This window comes from Atractosteus spatula, chromosome 6 (genome assembly GCF_055471065.1).
Source record: "Atractosteus spatula isolate fAtrSpa1 chromosome 6, fAtrSpa1.hap1, whole genome shotgun sequence".
In the NCBI taxonomy this organism is placed as follows: domain Eukaryota; kingdom Metazoa; phylum Chordata; class Actinopteri; order Semionotiformes; family Lepisosteidae; genus Atractosteus; species Atractosteus spatula.
In genome coordinates this window covers 19,658,427-19,678,737 of record NC_142711.1, presented here as the reverse complement: position 1 = coordinate 19,678,737, position 20,311 = coordinate 19,658,427, and the positions used below count along the sequence as shown (strand labels likewise).

The 20,311-nt window shown below is 48.5% G+C and overlaps 1 protein-coding gene across 4 annotated transcripts in view; it reads left to right on the top strand.

The window, feature by feature from the left end:
- The window catches only part of slc43a3a (solute carrier family 43 member 3a), a 38,673-nt gene that overhangs the window by 16,409 nt on the left and 1,953 nt on the right, over window positions 1-20,311 (top strand). For 3 of the 4 annotated variants that reach the window (XM_088919780.1, XM_088919778.1, XM_088919779.1), the window contains exons 2-12: window positions 5,580-6,039; window positions 6,671-6,855; window positions 7,718-7,850; window positions 12,761-12,807; window positions 13,517-13,593; window positions 14,301-14,393; window positions 15,024-15,163; window positions 16,793-16,917; window positions 17,907-18,053; window positions 18,208-18,321; window positions 18,697-18,883. In XM_088919780.1, the coding sequence (XP_088775906.1) occupies window positions 6,675-6,855; window positions 7,718-7,850; window positions 12,761-12,807; window positions 13,517-13,593; window positions 14,301-14,393; window positions 15,024-15,163; window positions 16,793-16,917; window positions 17,907-18,053; window positions 18,208-18,321; window positions 18,697-18,883 (1,244 nt within the window). In that variant the 5' untranslated portion in view covers window positions 5,580-6,039; window positions 6,671-6,674. Of the gene's footprint in view, window positions 1-5,579; window positions 6,040-6,609; window positions 6,856-7,717; window positions 7,851-12,760; window positions 12,808-13,516; window positions 13,594-14,300; window positions 14,394-15,023; window positions 15,164-16,792; window positions 16,918-17,906; window positions 18,054-18,207; window positions 18,322-18,696; window positions 18,884-20,311 lie in introns of those variants that run through there. The other variant, XM_088919781.1, reaches the window with a different exon arrangement.

Sequence of the window (20,311 nt, the reverse complement as noted above, 5' to 3'; positions counted from 1 at the left end):
CCAGAAATTCATCGGAAGAAAAAGCAACGTATCCGTCTGCTATTTTTTTCTTCAGAAAGAGTTTTCTTTTCTCCAAAATGACAGGCCTTCCCAATTCTTCACTCCCTTCTGCCTCACTTAAAGCTACAATAATAAGTGCCCTGATGAGTTGTTTTGCTTCATCCGGTGACACAGACTGAATCAGCTGGGAAATGCTCCAAATGTATAATTCTCTTGAGTCTTCGTCCCTTTTTTTTAAGACAATCCCACGTGCTTACCAATGTGATGCACTGTGCTACATCCACTCTGATAAAACAAGGTGGTAATTGTGAAGACTCATTCCCCAACAATACACAAAAAAAATCTCATTTATGTAGCACTAACATTCGCAGTGGGTTTCATCGTTGGTGCTGTTTCTTGGGTAGGGTGGGGACTTCATGGAGCTGGACAAGCAAACATATCCTGGATCATTACATTGCATTCTGCAAAAGACACGACTTCACCTGGGAGAAATTTGACGATATAACAAAGGCAGTCATATCTGTGTCTTCAGAGGTCAGGGTGTGTCACTCAGCCCCCCTACAATGTCGTAGGAAAACCAAAGCGGTCTTATTTGTTAGTGCTGCGTTTGTGCCGGTTTTGGGGCGTTGAAAGTACTGTTTGTGCTGCTTTCGTTCTCGAGATATAGCACCTTGTTTTGCCGGTGATCACGTGACCATGCACGGTGACTTTGACCTCCAGTGACCCCGTCTGCCGAGTTCAAGCGCTATGTTACAGTTTAGCTCCTACACTTAACATTGTAAAGACAATCAATATCCATAAACATATGAGCCTACTTAGATGTGAATAATACTAAGACATGACGCATGCCAACAAGTTAACCATCTATGAGGTTGTAATGTATGTAAAATCACCGTGATTGTAAGATCTATGGTTTTTTCTAAGGCACGTTTTCCTTTTCTTTACCTACCGTGACACCCTGTTGCCAAACGCGTAACTGTGGGATACCATCGCGACAAGACCTCGCAGCATGTCATGATAGGGACCTAATGTATAACACATGTATATCACAGCAGTATATATCGCGACTGGCGCCTTGCTTCCATGCCACCCTGGCACCACTGTTGCAAAAAAGGTCTCATATCAGGACATGGTATACCCAGATCGGACGTGTCGCAACATGGGGGGGGGGGGCATTTTGTCGGGGTATTTCATATCGCGATATAGGGGCTTCATGTCGCGACATGGGGGCGGGGCATTTTTGTCGGGCAATTTCATATCGCAATATACGGGCTTCATGTCGCGACATGGGGGCGGGGCATTTTTGTCCGGCAATTTCGGGCTTCATGTCGCGACATGGGGGCGGGGCATTTTTGTCGGGCAATTTCATATCACGATATACGGGCTTCATGTCGCGACATGGGGGCGGGGCATTTTTGTCGGGCAATTTCATATCGCGATATATGGGCTTCATGTCGCGACATGGGTGCAGGGGCTTCTGTCATATCACGATATGTGGACTCCGTGTCACGACATGGGGGTGGAGGCGTTTTGTCGGGGTATGTGATATTGCAATATATGGACAGTGATGCGCCAGTCGCAATGGGTATCGCGATGTGATCGTGATGCGCGCACTCCTATCGTGACTCGTGAACGCGCTGTGGATGCCATGACATTCTTTGTCTGCTATTCAGTTTTGACCTCAGTGCGACTTCTCTTAGATTGATCAGTAATTGGAAACCAATGGATGTGTTACTGTGTATCCAGCGTGCTCATACAGCACACACGGTACCCACAGAACTTCCGCTGTGGCGCTTTACCCAATCAGAGTGTCGATTCTCACTCTTCACCCAATCGCGGCCCGAAATGCTCGGGGTTTTAGCCAATCGCGGGTCTGAGAGCTGAGAGCTAGCAGCGCCAGGTGGATCGGCATGTTTACTGTCAGTGAGAATCTAGTTTTAAAATGCTTTACTTATTTGCAAATAACTACATCGGCTTGGTTTTTTAAACGTCTTTATTGATTCACAATGATCCCGTACTGTTCGAAATAAATACATTTTTATTTGCAATATAACGGTCTCCGCTGCTTTCTGTAATGAATACATGGTATTTGAACAATTTTAATCGTATATTTAAGGGAAACACCTTCTGCTTTGTACTTGAAATGAATAGAAATGTAAAGTGTATGATCTATTATAATGCTCGTGCTTTCAATTTTGTTTTTTATTGTTAAATTATATCGATCTGGAAACTAATACCTAAAAATGTGAATATGGGCTCTCGTGTTGTACCAGCGGTAATTTGGAAACTGGTGTCTCTTCACCAATGAAAGGATTACACAAGCAATACATTTTCGAGAACATGGTTAAAAATTAAAAGAAAACACCTAACCCAATAAACTAACATAGTAACTCCTTCCTAAATGCAAGACTGCTTATTCGTGTAAAGGCTCCAAAGTCTGGGGTCAACTGATCAAAAGATCACAACTGAAAGATCTGGTGGTCGTGACTTTCCTGTTTTGTACGTCACAGAGTGACGTCAAAGCCAGGAAAAGGACGCGCTATATTTAAATATATTGAAACATCCACCCCACCCGACCAGACAGACTCGGAAAACAAATTGCCCCCTTTGTTTTCATCACAATCAGGAGTTCAAGTACCGAGTTTGTTGGTACATGTAAACTTCCTTGTAGACAGTCACGTGATTAGCCGACCACACAAGTCGCTATATCTCGGTAAAGCAGCACAAACGCTACTTACAGCGACACAAACCGGCACAAACGCAGCACTAACGATTGCGGCGAGTTTCGTCGTTTGTGCTGTTCGACGGGCGGTTGGCCAATTTCATGGAGCAGGACGTGCAAACATGTCTGGGTCATTACATTGCAGACTGCAGAAGACTCGACTTCACCTGAGGATCTAACACAGGGGCCCATACCTGTGTCTTCAGAGGGCAGGTGTGCCCTCACGCTGTATTCTACACCAACGACTGGCCGGAAACACAAAGATAAAAGGAGTGTGAGCTCATCGCTTCATGTTTGCGCGTAAGACCCCTGTAAATACAAACACACGGATAATGCCAGTTTATCAAAGAACCTAGATATATGTTCACTTCTGTTCTGTGAAAATAAAAATACCGTAACGCAACGGGGGCTCAGGCGGGCGCCCTTGCCGCATTAGGTCAGCCCCGCACCGTTCGGGGCTCGAACCCGGGACTCCCCCGTCTCTCTGCAGGGACCCAGCCCGGTGAGCCAAAGAGAGATCTGCCTTCACCCCACTAGCTGTAGTCCTGCTATCACAGGGAAGGGCGGTGACGTCACCTGCTCTGGTACGCCGGCTCTTTCACAGTGCCTGTCGGCCGTAAGCGTTACAATATTTTCCAATATTGCCGCGGTCTGCATGTGTGAGATGGTAGACTCTTGTTTCTCGGATGAGTTATAAACTGTTTAAACTTTGTACATAGTGCCCCTTTAAAACAAAAAGTTCTGAAGTCCTGGTTCCTTTTCATGTTGGCGAATGTGCTTTGCATAAAAAAGAGCAACAGTGGTTCAGAAAGTTGCAAATTCAAGTCTTTTTAAATATGTGACTCGACAGACAGGTCGGATCTTCGCACGTCCCTTGATGCCTATGTTTATTTAAGAAGGAGACAATGCGAAACTGAGTACTTCTTCAGATTTTTTTTAAAAAGGACACTGCTAAGAGGTATTAAGACGTGTTCATTAAAGCCTCTTTGTAAGAACATACAATTGTTTGTTAATGTTCGCTTTTTAAGGCTACACCCGCAACTCTTCTGATTCGGGTATGATATTGGAGAGAAATTTAATTTTCCTGTTCACACAAACGCACAGAAGATAAAGATATTAAATGCAAAATCCACCGCCGCCCCCCACCCGGGCAAACAGAGGAACAAAGTTCAGAACTGTTATTCTCGCACCGGTAACAGACGCTTGAACTCGGCAGACGGGGTCACTGGAGGTCAAAGGCACCGTGCAAACAGGGCGCTATATCTCGGGAACGAAAGCAGCACGAACGCTACTTTCAATGGCACAAACCGGCACAAACGCAGCACTAACGAATGAGGTGGGTTTCACCGTTTTTGCTGTCGGTAGGAGGGCCAACTTCATGGAGCTCACGGAGCTCTTTAAGCTAGTGACAAGACAAACTGTGATGGCAGTCACTGTCAGAACAGCCCTTACATGGGGCAACCTGTCACACCTACAGTATATACGTATAATAATAATAATTGCTTACACTTATATAGTGCTTTTCTGGACACTCCACTCAAAACGCTTTACAGGTAATGGGGACTCCTCTCCACCACCACCAGTGTGCAGCCCCACCTGGATGATGCGATGTCAGCCACAGTGCACCAGAACGCTCCCCACACACCAGCTCTCTGTGGGGAGGAGAGCAGAGTAATGAAGCCGGTTCAAAGATGGGGATTATTAGGAGGCCATGATTGGTAAGAGCCAATGGGAAATTTGGCTAGGACACTGGGGTCACACCCCTACCCACTCCACATTAGGACCCACATGGACCACAGGGTGAGCGCCCCCTGCTGGCCCCACTAACACCTCTTCCAGCAGCAGCCTTAGCTTTCCCAGGAGTCTCCCCTCCAGGTACTGATCAGGCTCCCTCCTGCTGAGCTTCAGTGGGCTGCCAGTTGTGAGTAGCAGAGTGATATGGCCGCTGGCAATCCAGCCATCCATTTTCCAACTGCTTTACGCAATACAAGTTTACAGGGGAGCTGGTGCCTGTCTCGGTAACCAACAGGTGCTTTGCAGGATGCACCCTGGACAGGACACCAGTCCATCACAGGGCAAACAGACACAAACACACACACTCTCTCACACCAATTTCCAATTTTGGGACAATTTTCCCAGAAACCAATTAACCTACCATTATGTCTTTAGACTGAGGGCGGAAATTGGAACACCCAGAGGAAACCCACACAAAACACAGGGAGAACATACGAACTCCACACAGACAGCACCCCAGGTCTGGAACTGAACCCAGGGTCCCAGTGCTGCAAGACAGCAATGCTGATCACTGCGCCATCGTGCCACCCTATGATACCGTATATGTATATATCCTTTATTAAATCAGACACTTCAATTGAGCAGAAATTCCCATTTGCAAGGACGATCTGACTAACAGGCTAACATCAACCTCCCATGACAGAAGACAAAATAGAGAGCTGAAGTAAAGGGCCACGTAAAAAACATATCTACATGGCCAAGGCAGACATGAGGTGCGTGCACAGAGCGAACAAGCTCTCTGATAGGCAGGTGGAGGTTCGCCGATCCCCTGCTAGTCGTCCGGCACACTGGAAAGGACTTGTGCCCAGAGTCAGGAGGCGCTCCGGGGATGCTCAAGCTTCTGTAACGCAGCCTCAGAGCTCTTGCGTTGCTGTAATGCCATGTCAAATGTCCATTGATTTGTTTAGCATGAATGTGGAGGAGTACAGAGGACCAGGGTAGTACAGAACGCTGCGTACCACTCCTGGCCGATCGCCTGGAAACACCTCGCCAGGGTGCAGGCACGCGGACAGGAGAGTTGGATCGCAGGGTGGAGGGAGTGAAACGGTTGTTGTTTCTTCAGGACGGGAAAGGGAGTGGCAGGAGGGGCCTCCTTCCCCGCTGGAACAAAACCCAGCCTCAGCCGCCGGGACCCGCTGGGAGCCAAGGAAGTAGAGGAAAGAGAACACTGTCTCTCCTGCGCCTGGAGCCCCCGCCGGGTGACACCGTTCTAGAACTGAGCAGACCTTCTGGAACTCACCCCTTCAACAGCTCGGGACCTTCTAGAAGTCACCCCTTCAACAGCTCGGAACCTTCTAGAACTCTCTCCTTCAACAGCTCGGGACCTTCTAGAACCAACCAGGAAGAAAGAACTCTGAAGCCCAAAACGTACCCCCAGCTCTCTGGGAGCGTCCAGCATACAAGCCTGCTCATCCCCTGAGGGAAAACCGTAGTGCCACACAGTCCAGGACGACAATACAGCAAGGAAGACAAAGCTTACCCCCCGGAGAAGACAACACAACAGCACTCCAGGAGATAAGAGGGTTAGTTTACATTTTTAGCATTGTTTTCTAGAAAGAGAGCACCTGAGACTCTGAGAATCTAACCCCAGAGTTCCCACACCTGCCAGATTCACAACAAGTCCCAAGTCTCCTACTGGGAGAGGGAGTTGGAAACTGAGTTGAACTGGGAGCCCAGTATTTGATCTACTGTCCCAGTCTGAGGAACAGACAGTGAGCCTGTCTCATAATAATAATAATAATAATAATAATAATAATAATACAGTGTGTGACCTCATGTTACAGCCTGAGGAGCAGACAGTGAGCCTGTCTCTCAATAATTCTCTGTATATTGTATGTTAATGTATTATGATGTTTGTATTATACGTGTCTATAGATGTTGTGTTGCTTGTGTTTTCTATGGCAACACCCAGTAACTGATCAGTCATGCCTGAGGCAGACAGCTGGGCAGGCCGAGCGAGGGAGGGAGGGCTGGGCTGAGACACAGCAGCGAGAACGTGGGGGTGCAGGGATGCAGAGATAGCCGAGAGAGTGGGGTGGGGCAGCTGTGGAGGGAGAGATAAGGAGGGGCTGAGGGAAGCAGGAGCCCAGAAACAGGCGGGCCCAGGGAAGAGGCCACAGACGTGCAGACCGCTCACCTGCAGCTCTCTCGCAGCGGGATGGGGGCCTGGGGGCAGCCGCTGCAGCGGGCCCTGACCTTCCTCACCGGCCTGGTGGAGTGCATGTGCTTCGCGGGGCTGGTCTTCGGCTGGGCCTCCCTGGTCTTCGTTCTCAAGAGCGATGGCTACTTCTCCTCCCTCTGCTCCAACCACACCGACAGCAACGGCACGCAGCACACAGGTGAGCGACCGGCCTCCCTGTCCACACCGCCTGCCACTCACTGTAACCCTGACCTCCTGTCCTGTAACATGCAGCTTGTCTCGTTTACAAAATAGTGCTGAGTAATACTGCAGTGTTAATGCCCTGGAGTGTCCAGTCAGTGTGTCTGGACTGTATTAACCCCTCTCTCTCAGGGCAGTGTTAATGTCCTGGAGTGTCCAGTCAGTGTGTCTGGACTGTATTAACCCCTCTCTCTCAGGGCAGTGTTAATGTACTGTAGTGTCCAGTCAGTGTGTCTGGACTGTATTAACCCCTCTCTCTCAGTGCAGTGTTAATGTCCTGTAGTGTCCAGTCAGTGTGTCTGGACTGTATTAACCCCTCTCTCTCAGTGCAGTGTTAATGTACTGTAGTGTCCAGTCAGTGTGTCTGGACTGTATTAACCCCTCTCTCTCAGTGCAGTGTTAATGTCCTGTAGTGTCTAGTCAGTGTGTCTGGACTGTATTAACCCCTCTCTCTCAGTGCAGTGTTAATGTACTGTAGTGTCCAGTCAGTGTGTCTAGACTGTATTAACCCCTCTCTCTCTGAGCAGTGTTAATGTACTGTAGTGTTCAGTCAGTGTGTCTGGACTGTATTAACCCCTCTCTCTCAGTGCAGTGTTAATGTCCTGTAGTGTCCAGTCAGTGTGTCTGGACTGTATTAACCCCGCTCTCTCAGTGCAGTGTTAATGTACTGGAGTGTCCAGTCAGTGTGTCTGGACTGTATTAACCCCTCTCTCTCAGTGCAGTGTTAATGTACTGTAGTGTTCAATCAGCGGGTGAGTCAATACTGTATTAAGTGAAATTATATTTCAGTACACTGTATTAACTCTTGTTCTGTCTCTCAGTTGACTGCAGTGCCCAGGATGAGCAGCTCTCTCTGGTCTTCACCATCGCCTCCTTCATGAACAACTTCATGACCCTGCCCAATGGCTTCATCTTCGATCGCTTTGGGACAGCGGTGGCCAGACTGCTGGCGATGTGAGTACCAAACAGATGAGACAGGCCACGCTCCTGTCACTGCTGTGCCTGTGAGACTCCGGGAAATCACACGGAAAGAAACTAAAAATAAGGTATTGAGAGCATTGGAAAGTAATGCTACTCAAACACTAATAACTCCTGCTCCCGGTGTATTGGGATATATAGAGAGTAATGGCAGAATCTTTGCACAACCGTACGGCTTTGATCTGCAGTGTGGTGTGAAGAAGTGGCTCATTCCTCAAGGACTGACACTCCTTTGGCCAGACTGTCCTCCAGTCCTTGGCAACAGGAAGGCATCTGGGCATGAAAGTAGGATAAGGTTAGGCACCCTGGACAGGGCGGTCAGTGTAAGCACAGAGAAATGAGACACATCTAAGGAAAGACCACGTTATTCCAAACATGTGGATCGGACAAAGGACAAGCACATTTCCCAGGGGAACAGCTGTGAAGTTAATCTACAAGTGAACGGAAGGGAGGCGAAGGCAACATTTTCGGAAAGGTGGGGGGAATCATTGTGCCGAAGACGGTGGAAACCTTTGAAAAGAAAAACATTTTCTTGCTGCTCAGCATTCACCTATATCTTGGTGTCTCAGGGATCTGACTAAAGAAACTAAACCCCTGGAAAGCTCTCAGAAAACACTGAATTCAGTGAGTTTTTACAATAGATGGTGGGTCTGACTGGAGTGCCTGTCACACTAAAACACAAGACAGGTCACAAACGAGAGGCGGCCATTCCTCCCATGCAGCCCATCTGGTCATTTAGCAGTCTATTGACCTAAGCATCTCATCCAGCTGTTTCAAGAAAGGATATTGGGTTCAACAACCTGGCTGTGCAGCTTGTTCCACACTCCCACTACTGTTTGTGTAAAGAAGTGCCTCCTGTCCTGACTGGAAGATCTCATCCAGCTGTGTCTTGAAAGAGGTCACAGCATAAACTTCAACAGCCTGGCTGGGCAGCTTGTTCCACACTCTCACCACCCTTAGTGTAAATAAGTGCCTCCTGTCCTGACTGGAGGATCTCGTCCAGCTGTTTCTTGAAAGAGGTCACAGTATGAACTTCAACAACATGTGTGGGCAGCTTGTTCCGAACTCCCACACTCCCAGTCCAGCCCTTCCTCCCAGATTCTGAGCTTTCACACGTCTGCTGTCCGTGATGCGAGTGAACAGCTGGAGTCAGGCCGCAGGGCTGTGAACAGAGCCCTCTCTGTCTGTCTAGCACTGAGTCTCATTCACACCCTCTGTCTTTCCCAGCACCGCCTCCTGCAGATCCCACAAATCTTTTCCCTTTTGCTTCAGCTTGCCTCTGTCCGTTCCAGGGAGCTTCAGCTCTGTGAGGTGCATGCTGATGCACACAGTCGAATCGCAAAGGCAGGCAGGCGCTTGGCCACCTGGCAGAAGTCAGAACAAGACTCGAAGGACCCCTGTGGGTTACCAGGGGGTGGGATTTGAAACCTGCATCTCTAGGGCAGCAGACTGGCCTGATCTTTTAGGAAATGAGTTGGATCGGAGGCAACCTGCCTTCTGTTCTCATTGAAGAAACATTTTCATTAGGGTTTCCTGCTCGAGGGCCACAACGATTGCTGCTTTGATTCACTGTCTTCTTTCAGTACATTTTTCAATAACCAGCACTAAGCGCACAGAAAGTTCTGCAGGCAGAGAGTGCAAGGTCACAGCACTGTCGATGGAGAACCCAGCACAGGCTCACGGATTGATTTTCGCTCAGCTCAGTTTGCGTCAGAAGCCCAATCTGCTGACACTGCTGAAACAACGACGTACTGTTTGTGCCAAAACTCAGTTTGCTCACTTGTCGCTTGTATATGGAAGTTGTAATGTGTAATGTAATGTAATGCGTTAAAAACATAAGAGATATGTTTGAATTTCAGGACGGTACGGTGGCAGAGAGGTTAGCTCACACTTCCTTATTCTGCTCCATGTGCAGTCATACAGTAGGTTCACAGGTGCGAGCAGAGGTGTGCAAAAGCACATAAATGCCTATTTCAGTAAAAACAGTCTGTTTACATTTTAAGTAAATTATTTATGTTATTGATTACTGAGTCAGGCCATATGAGGTGCACCTGGCCGGACTAAACCAGATACTCCTGTTTTGTGTCAGGTTGTGACACGTACCTGATCAACTCCCTCTCTCAGGACCACGCTCATCATAAACAAAGCCTCATTTTCCACATTCCCCAAAACCTCAGGACGAGAACACCAGAGAGATCACTCTTTTGGCCGTATACAGTTTCTTGTATTAGAAATTTGCCTTTTCACAGACCCCAACTTGCTCTCCATGAGACACACAGACAGGGAGAGAAGCTGGGGGTCAGAGCGCAGGGTCAGCCATTTATACAGCACCCCTGGAGCAGTTGGGGTTAAGGGCCTTGCTCAGGGGTCCAACAGAGTAGGATTCCTCTGCCGGCCACAGGATATGAACTGGCAATCTTCCAGCCACAGGCGAAGATCCATAGCCACCTCACTGCCCAGACTCTGTCTGCTCATTATTCGTCTTTGTATTCCAGGAGAATGCACCTGGCTGTGGGAGAGCTAACAGAGGCCGTGTTATCTAATGGCGCAGTGCGTCAATGAGCCTGCGTTTCTCTGAGACGTTCCAGACCCTGTCTGGAGGCTAATCTAATTGGCCACGCTTGTTTATCACTTACTGCATGAATAATGACTCTGTGCAGCTAAACACCACCGGGCATCAATGTTTGCTTTAGCTAGCTGTCAGTCCTCAGGGAGGAGAGAGAGAGAGAGGGGAAACTCAATTGTGCTCCAGCCCAGCACGTGATCTCTCATCACAGCCTGAACAGCACAGAGGGAGCCTCTCATAAAATATTGTTGTTTGAAAATGGTTTGCAAGTTGGCATCACTGGAATTCTTTGCGAATGCATGCCAGGCAATAAACAAAAAATGTACCGAGGGAGGACGAGAGGAGGGAGAGAAGGAAGAGCCTGTAGAGGGAGAGAGAAAAGGAGAGGAATGGAGAAGAGTCCCTCCTTCCTTCTCTCTCCTGATCCTTCCAGCTGCAGGCCATCTCCTCCGCCAGCAGCTCTTAGCATGAGGCCCCAGAGACTCTTTCAAATTGGACACAGCTTCCTTTGGCTGAATCTCCTGACACTGTGCCAAGAGGCAGCTTCACAATAACCCCAAAGTTGATCACACGGAAGTCTTTCATTCAGTGCAGTGAATTAACGGTTCTGCAAGTCTTCCTGACCTACATGCAAGGAGCAATGGAATGCAAATTTCTGCCTGTCCTTCTGCTGATCCGGCAGGCTGAAGTATGGTCAAATAGTACTGGTGACCTCTAGTGGCAGGAAAGGAAGGTGCCGATTCCATGCACTTCCAAAGTACTGCAATTCTTATCTTCAAATATTTTATTTAACAAGATCGAAGAAGGTAAGCTGGGATGGAAGACCTAGGAGGAAAAGCAGGCTGCTGCTGTAGGAGGGGCTCGAGTGGGCCAGTAGGGGGCCTTCTATTTGGTTCATAATCTCCAATCTAATGCTTCAGTACGGTGACCTGGGACAATGTGCTGTGAAAAGGAGGTGTCGCTTTTCAGACTGGATGTTAAACCAAGATCGTGGCTGTTTGTCTCCCATCTGGGGCTGCATTTCAATGGGATATGAAACAAATGGACCATTTCAATGTGTAAAAGAATTCTGGCCTTCCTTTGCGTGAAAATCACTACATAAATTAACCCGAAATGAGTATAATTCAGTACTGACAAACCCTAATACAGAGGTTTCGGGGAGAGGGGGTATAACCGATATTTTACGCCACATTGCTTTCTGAAGATGCATGGACTTGATGGGCTAGTATCATAATCTTCTTCTCCTTCATTATCGGAAAACCACTGACTGCTGTGGGCTTGATGTAACCTGAAGCCTGTGCTGTAATCACAGAGTGGAAGGCAGGACTCTACCCTGGGCAGGACGCCTGACTGTTAATAGGGCACAGTTGAACCTGGGACTCCAGAGCCATGAGGCACTAGCACTAAGCCCAAGGCTGATGTGCCACCTGCATATCTTGAGTGGACGAGCTGAAGCCAGACAGGGGGAGGTGTGAGAGACACAGAAGAAATGATCAGTTGTCAGGCGTCCAGCAGAGAGAAAAGTGTGCCGCTCTCCGAGAACATCTCATTCAGCAGAGGGTGAACTACTGACCCCTTTTCATAATTCCACCATCCATCTCTCAGACTCAGCAGGACACTCCCTGAGCTGAAAAGACTCCACGTGTGGATGGAGCTGTGTGTGTGAGTGTGAAGGATGGGACTGAGCGTGCACACTTGTGCTGTACGTGTGCACGATTTGCTAGCTGTAAAGACACAGTACAGCTGTAAAGACACAGTACACGTTCAGCAATAGACTGATCCATCCATGGTGTGACAGGGAGCGCTACAGGAGGTCATTCTTGCCGTCTGCCATAAGACTGTACAACGCATCCACCTTGCGTCTAGGCAGAGGCAACATTGACAGTGACCTGTTTCTGGACTGAACAGTAAACTGATACATCTCTTCTTTTTCTTTTTCCCGTTTACTACCGTTTTAGCGCAATATATGCCAGGGATCTGTGCAATACATTTATATTTATATTTATACTGTGCAATACGACTTTTTTTGGTGTACTGTTCTGTTCTGTTTTGTTCTTTGTGTGTTCTGGACTGTGAGTAACTCTTCTTAGTGCACTTCTCACTGTACTGATTGTATTGTATTATTATTATTGTATCATTCGTTACCCTGTTGCTATGTTGTCTGTGTTAAGCTGCTGTTGCACTCCAATTTCCCTCACTGGATCAATAAAGTATCTATCTATGTGCCTTTACAGGTAACAAATTCTGTCTCTACAGGATGAAGTGCCCAGTGAGTAACTGGGACTCAGACTAACGAGATATCATGCCATTTTATTTTCAGATCATTTCACACCTCAGCCACACTCATGGTTGCCTTTTCATCTGCAGGTAAATATTTTCCAGTTGTGTAAATTTTCTCAGCTAATTCTTCTGCTGCCTCTATAGTTGCAATCTGGAGTCTCACACTTCCACTGCCTGTAGACAGTGATAAGACAGTTACACTGGTATTAACTCCAAACAGTTACAGTCCACACTCCCATAATCGAAGGTAGGTAACTGGTAACTAGGCTAATTGATAACCAAATATCGATAAATCTGGTTATACATAGGTAGGTCATAAAGGCCCTTGGGGAATGGGGGGCAAGGGCCACCATTTTTCTTGACCATCCGACGCTGGAGGTGGAGGTGATGTGGTCAGTATCATGCTCCAGCTGGCCTATCACCCCTGGAAGGGTTAACCCCCCCGGTACTCATTTGGAAAGCAGGCTGAGTGGACCCAGGAGACATCTGGAAGGAATTAGAACAAGCTACATCACTTGCCCCTACCTGGGATTGAACCCAGGGCCTTCCAGTCCAGAGCTGGACGCCCCTGCCACCTGAGCTACCAATATAATCGAATACAAATGTGATATACGTTTAAATATATAGTTTATATAGATCATACATACTCTGATATACCGCTAAGACCTTTAAGAGCAATCGTCTCAAAGTGCTTTATGTTTCAGTTTCTGTTTTGTTCCTCTGACAGCGGACTTGAAACTGAGAGGCACTGAGACTCATGTTTCTCTGTGCTCTTTCTCTCTGGTCTCTCCCGCAGTCTCCTCGGTGATCCTGTTCCCAGCCCTTTCTCTTCTCGCAGTCGGAGGGATATTACTGCTGCTCACCAACATGCAGGTGGGTACCTGTGCTCTCATCGGAATCCGTTCCCACCGCCTGCCGCGTTGGGAAAGCCGAGATGGGTGACGGGCGAGACGAAACTCGTCAGGAGCACTATACCGCGCTGTGTGGAAGACCGGACATGACCTGACAGACGTCATTTTGCGATGGATTACAATTTCGAGCCGGGTCATCATATTCTGCTGCTTACCCAAATCCTCCAGCTGTCTGGGAGAGAATATTTTGCTGTCCTTCCCTTGACCATCCCACGAACACTGGAATCCCCTCAAGACTCCTAGAAACCTGTTGGAGTCAAACTGATTCCTCAGTCCTCCCAGCAGCACTGGGGAGGTTTTCTCCTCCCGCTAGCGGTCATGTTTTCTTTGGTTTTTCAGCGGTGAGCGTTACGTTGTTTTTAGCCCAACGCCTGCTGACCAGAGCTGTCAGCTCAAAGCAGAACTTGGGTGGGGGGGGGTTGGGAGGAGACAGAGACATCATCGCCTCATTGGAGCATCTTCACAGAGGGGCTTCAAACGGGAGGTCACATCCCAGCACACAAACTCACGTGATATTGAGGTCGAATGCACTCAGTCAGTCAGTGCTGTGTGATTAATGACCAGGAATGAAGCCATTTTCCTTCTTTATCGCCCAGTAGGTAGTGTCCTGCTGTGTGCCTGTGAGTCTTCTGCATTAACCCCCCACCCCGGTCTTCTTCTCTCTCTCAGGTGGGGAATCTGTTCGGGTCACGGCGCTCCACTATCATCACCCTCTACAACGGCGCTTTCGACTCTTCGTCCGCAGTCTTCCTCATCGTCAAGGTAATCATTCACTCATCGGTTCACTGCGTTCCTGTAGTGTTTTTCATGCCAAAGGATCCCAAAACACTGTTAGACATTGGACGGCCCCAGTTAGTTTCAGCATTAGTTTCCTCACTTGCTATGTGGAAGTAAGGTTTTCTAGTTCTCTGCAGACCGTTGCATGCACCGCTGGACTTCATTCACAGCAGACTGGTGAGTTTCCTGAATTCTCAGAGACCTCGCACTGCAACTCTCCTGTTCTCTTGCACTGAAGGACAGTAGCCATGCTGCTTCATTAACGCTGGAGGGCCTGAGTCTGTGTCTGTGGATGCACACACACATAAAATACTGCGGATCTCCAGTGTTTCATGCACAGGCTTCTTGGTAGCACAAGAGCTGGAACTGAAATGGCTGAAATTGTGGCCGACTGCTTTCTGGCCCAGCCTGTCAGACACAGGCAGGAGTAACGTTCTTCTGCTCGAGTGCAGACTGTGGGCTGCGCACAGTGTGGTGTTGCTGTGGGGTGTCGCTCAGTAACAGCAAATGTGTCTCGAGTGTTTCTCCGGGTGCTGTTCAAGACGGGGGTGGAGAGTAAGATACGTGGACAGCGGTGTGAACAGCAATGGTGCGCCTCTCTCACTCTCTCGCCAGGTGCTATATGAGAAGGGAGTGTCCCTCAGATCTTCCTTCCTCTTCCTGTCCTGCTGCAGTGTCCTTCACTTCCTCCGTACCTTCCTGCTCATGCCCCGGAAGCACATCCCCTACCCCCTTCCAGAGGACTACACTTATGGGTAAGAACTACAACTCCCACAGTGCACTGGGGGTGGGGGGAGGGGGTAAGTCAGCACCCACTGCTATGAGGCAGTGAAAATGCAACAGGTGAATATTTAGAAAGAATTCACAGCCTTGTGAATTATGTGAATCTCAGTTTTGACTTTTAAAAACAAGTGTTTGGCGGCACCTTGTGGCAAGAACTCCCCAGTAGCATGGTGACTTGAACCACTCCAGTGCCAAAGTACAGGAACTACCGTACTTTTTAAGGAATAATCCAAGTTATTTTTAAGATGTTTCAGTTCAAATATGTTATTAGTTCAAATACAATAAATATTACACAAGATGATCACAATTTACATCTCCATTGAGAGTCCTAACACCTTCTCCAGCCCTGAGAAAACGACATCAGAAGTAGTCTAATCAACACAAGAGCACGGATACTCACTCCTGATCCAGGACGACCTCTCTCCTGGTTCACATTCAACCTGGACTCTTAATGACTTGAACTGAATCAGTCCTTCACTCCGTTGGTCTAGTAACTCACTCTATCCATTCACTCACTGAGTTACCCTGACACCTATACAATCTGTTGGACTGTGACTGCCCAGACTGTACTGGGGTACATAGATAATCACCCCCAACTCGGAAGTCCTACAGCATCAAAAGCCATTTTCAAGCATATTCCAGAGACAGTACTGTTGGACATTGAGCAGCTGTTAAATGCAGACCGCACCTATGAATTCCAAACCCAGTCTGATGCTGTGCGCTTCAGGCAGTTCAATAAGGTTATCACCGGCTTTATTCTGTTACATTCTGTTACATTCTGTGGGACAGTTATTCCAATCCAAAACTGTCTAGTATCACTGGTTAACAAACTGGTTGATATCAGGGGTGGACTAAGATAAAATGATCACATAAAACCTGTTTTAACTACATCAATGTCTAATGGTTGAATTCAACTCTACTGGCTCACACTGATGTGTCTTTTTTCAAAGATGTATGTTATTTAAATTGTTGTTGCTGCTGCTGTTCTGTGTTTATGTTTTTGGTGTTTCCTTAATTCCTTTGCATTCTTTGTGTTGAAGCATATGTGCAAATACGCATTTCATTGCACTTGTGCACATCACAATAAACTGAACTGAACTGGTGGTGCAATGGTAAGCATTACTGCTTACTAGTAGAGCTGGGGCCCTAGGTTCGATTCCCGGGGTGATGTCTGTGTGGAGTTTGTATGCTCTCCCTGTGTTCAAGTGGGTTTCTTCCAGGAGCTCGGTTTCCTCCCACAGACCAAAGACATGCTAGCTTCTGGGAAGACTGGCCCTGGGTGTGAGTGTGTGTGCGTGTCTGTGTCTGTGTGTAACCTGCGCTGGACTGGCGTCCCATCAGTCCCCTGCTCCCACTGCATGACAGGATAGGCCCTGGCTCCCCTGCAGCCCTGAATTGGATGACGCCATTTGAAAATGGATGAATGATTTAGCATAATTAAATCCTAACACATTACAGATGTGTAAGGCTCGACACACATACAGCAACAACAACTGAGTTTTATACCATTACTCACGTCTGTGCCTAAGGTCATAGCAGAAGCAGCGCACCTGTAGCGTCCATACGTGTGGTACTAATACTCACATGATCACCACCGGCAGAGCATCCTGTGGGAGGTCCAGCAGCTACAGAGTGGAGAAGACAGAAAAAGGGAACGTACAGGAAGAAAGCACCACCTGCCAGCCGGAGGCAAAATTACAGGAGCAGGACTCCGAGCCAAAGAAAGGTAATTATCAAAATGATTATGATGTACCAAGCATCAGAAGAAACCAGTCTGTTTCTGCATAGATGGCACTCAGAAAACAAGGCATATAGAGATGGGATACTGACTATTTATTTGCGTCACCCCTATTGCGTCACCCTGACTCAACGCGACGCGCCAGAGTGATTCGGAGGGGTGTACTACCACTAAATGACTTCATGAGTGAGAGGGTGGATGAGGTGATTTAACCTGTTGAGGATCAAGCCTGGTCAAAATCAAGACAATCAGCTCCATCCGCTTGTTAAGAGAGCAAAGTGCCATCAGTATGCTGATGCCTGGACTAGCTCAGGGCATTTCTAAACGGCTTAGATAATACAGTAAAATTACAATCTATGAACACTTAAACTCTTCCTCAGTGCAGTGTTAATGTCCTCTAATGTCAAGTCAGTGTGTCTGGACTGTATTAACCCCTCTCTCTCAGTGCAGTGTTAATGTACTGGAGTGTCCAGTCAGTGTGTCTGGACTGTATTAACCCCTCTCTCTCAGTGCAGTGTTAATGTCCTGTAGTGTCCAGTCAGTGTGTCTGGACTTTATTAACCCCTCTCTCTCAGTGCAGTGTTAATGTCCTGTAGTGTCCAGTCAGTGTGTCTGGACTGTATTAACCCCTCTCTCTCAGTGCAGTGTTAATGTACTGTAGTGTCCAGTCAGTGTGTCTGGACTGTATTAACCCCTCTATCTCAGTGCAGTGTTAATGTCCTGTAGTGTCCAGTCAGTGTGTCTGTACTGTATTAACCCCTCTCTCTCAGTGCAGTGTTAATGTCCTGTAGTGTCCAGTCAGTGTGTCTGGTCTGTATTAACCCCTCTCTCTCAGTGCAGTGTTAATGTCCTGTAGTGTCCAGTCAGTGTGTCTGGACTGTATTAACCCCTCTCTCTCAGTGCAGTGTTAATGTCCTGTAGTGTCCAGTCAGTGTGTCTGGACTGTATTAACCCTTCTCTCTCTGCCCTATCTCTAGACGAGCCCAGTTTCAGGAGCTGTGTTTTCTCTTTCTTCTTCCTGTGGCACCTGACCTGGATCTCCGTGATGCAGCTGCGACACTATCTCTTCATCGGCACCCTCAACCCCATGCTGACCCGTCTGGCCCAGAATGATCCTACACTGGGTAACTACACACACACTGTGTTTGTATTAAATCTTTCACAAATATTTTAGGTTTTAGGCAAGACATCATCTGGTTTAGAGGTTAAAAACGGTCCACTAGTCAGTCAGAGTGTTCCCTCACTGTTACTAACGATATTAATCCCTCTCTCTGTCAGTGAGTCGCTACACCAACGCCTTCGCCTTCACCCAGCTCTGCGGGGTGCTGTGCGCTCCCTGGAACGGCATGATCATGGACCGCCACAAGAGGGCGCCAAAGTCCGGCACTCAGGGTGAGGGACAGCCGGCAGACAGCCCTGCCCCGGGTCGGGCCGTCTGGTAACACGTTTCTTGAAGGGCCGTCTTGTAGCAAGGTGATCCAAGACCGGACTGCTTTTTAAAAACTTCCCCAGAAAAGGACTGTCAGAAATCAGGAAAATTAGTTCAGGACAGGTTTCGCACTCGAAAGCGGTGTTTAGTTAGCATCTTGGTAAAACAAAAACTGTCTATAAAAATCAGTTTTTAACTTATGAGTTTGCACTAAGCACAGTAACATGCAAACTACGAGTGAAGAGACAAATTAGAGTCACTCCACTGTTCACAGTGATGCCTCGCAAGTTTTTATCGCAGTTCCCCTGAGGCTGTTTTTTCGATCTTTACCACCGCAGGCCGGCCGGAGCGGGAGGCTGACCTGCACTCGGCCGTCCTGTCGCTCGCCCTGACGGCGCTGCAGTGCCTGCTGTTCTCCCTGTGCGCCTCCATCCCCCTGCTGCCCCTGCAGTACCTCACCTTCATCCTGCAGGTCGTCAACCGCTCCTTCCTGTACGGCGGGAACGCCGCCTTCATCGCCGTCGCGTGAGTGAACGGGCCGCGCCGCCGCTCCGTCGGTCTCGGCGGTCCGGTGCGGTGTGGAAACATCGGACCGTTATCATTCAAAACGGGGGCAGAGCGCGGGCGGTGCCCGTTTTGTGACCAACTCTCCTTCAAGCCCGCCGGGCCGAGGGCGAGGAGTGCAGTGTGGGCTGAGTTGAAATCGGATCGAGTGTCTAGAACCTTCCTTTGCAGAGCCGGCAAGTTACGGGGGGCAGCTATTTAGTGAAAATGTTGCAAACACAGCTGCTTTCGCAACCCCCGAGCTGAGCTGAGACGGGCACAACTTCCGGGGTGCCCCACCAGTACAGAGGGAACTGAAGTACTGGGGATCAAGTGGAGCACATCTGTGTAGCACAGGGGGAAAAGACCAGGGGGAAGAATAATACCTCAGTGAAAGAGGGAGAGAAAGAGCTCCCTCCCCAACCAGTAACACTGCAGTACAATCAGCCTTCCGAGCTGCTGCGGGACACCGTGTGACATTCCTGTAGTGAAGGAACCGGAAAGGTTAAGAAAGGTTCCCACAGTGGGAATGGCATTTTATTATACACGCCCACAAGGGGTGAGTGACAGTGTATCAGACACGCCCACAGTGGGAGTGACACTGTATCAGACACGCCCACAGTGGGAGTGACACTGTATCAGACACGCCCACAAGGGGTGAGTGACACTGTATCAGACACGCCCACAAGGGTGACTGACTCTTTATCAGACACGCCCACAGTGGGAGTGACACTGTATCAGACACGCCCACAGTGGGAGTGACACTGTATCAGACACGCCCACAAGGGGTGAGTGACACTGTATCAGACACGCCCACAAGGGGTGAGTGACACTGTATCAGACACGCCCACAGTGGGAGTGACACTGTATCAGACACGCCCACAAGGATGAGTGACACTGTATCAGACACGCCCACAAGGGGTGAGTGACACTGTATCAGACACGCCCACAGTGGGAGTGACACTGTATCAGACACGCCCACAAGGATGAGTGACACTATCGGACACGCCCACAAGGGTGAGTGACACTGTATCAGACACGCCCACAAGAGTGAGTGACACTGTATCAGACACGCCCACAAGGATGAGTGACACTGTATCAGACACGCCCATAGTGGGAATGGCACTATATCTAACATGCCCACATTGGGACTGACACTATCAGACACACCCACAGTGGGAGTGAGTTAGTGTTCTTTTACATTTTTGTAAAATAAGCAGTCAGAGCCATTAAATGGGGCAGCTAAAATATGTACATACAATTCACAAAGGCTTTCTTTGGGGGGGGAGAGATATTTCACAGGTCCTCGTACGTGGAAGTGCACAGAGTCAGAGGACAGGCTAATCAGGCCCTGTGTAGGGGTGCAGTCAGACCTACTTGCACACCCAGAGGTACGTTACTGCATTTCAA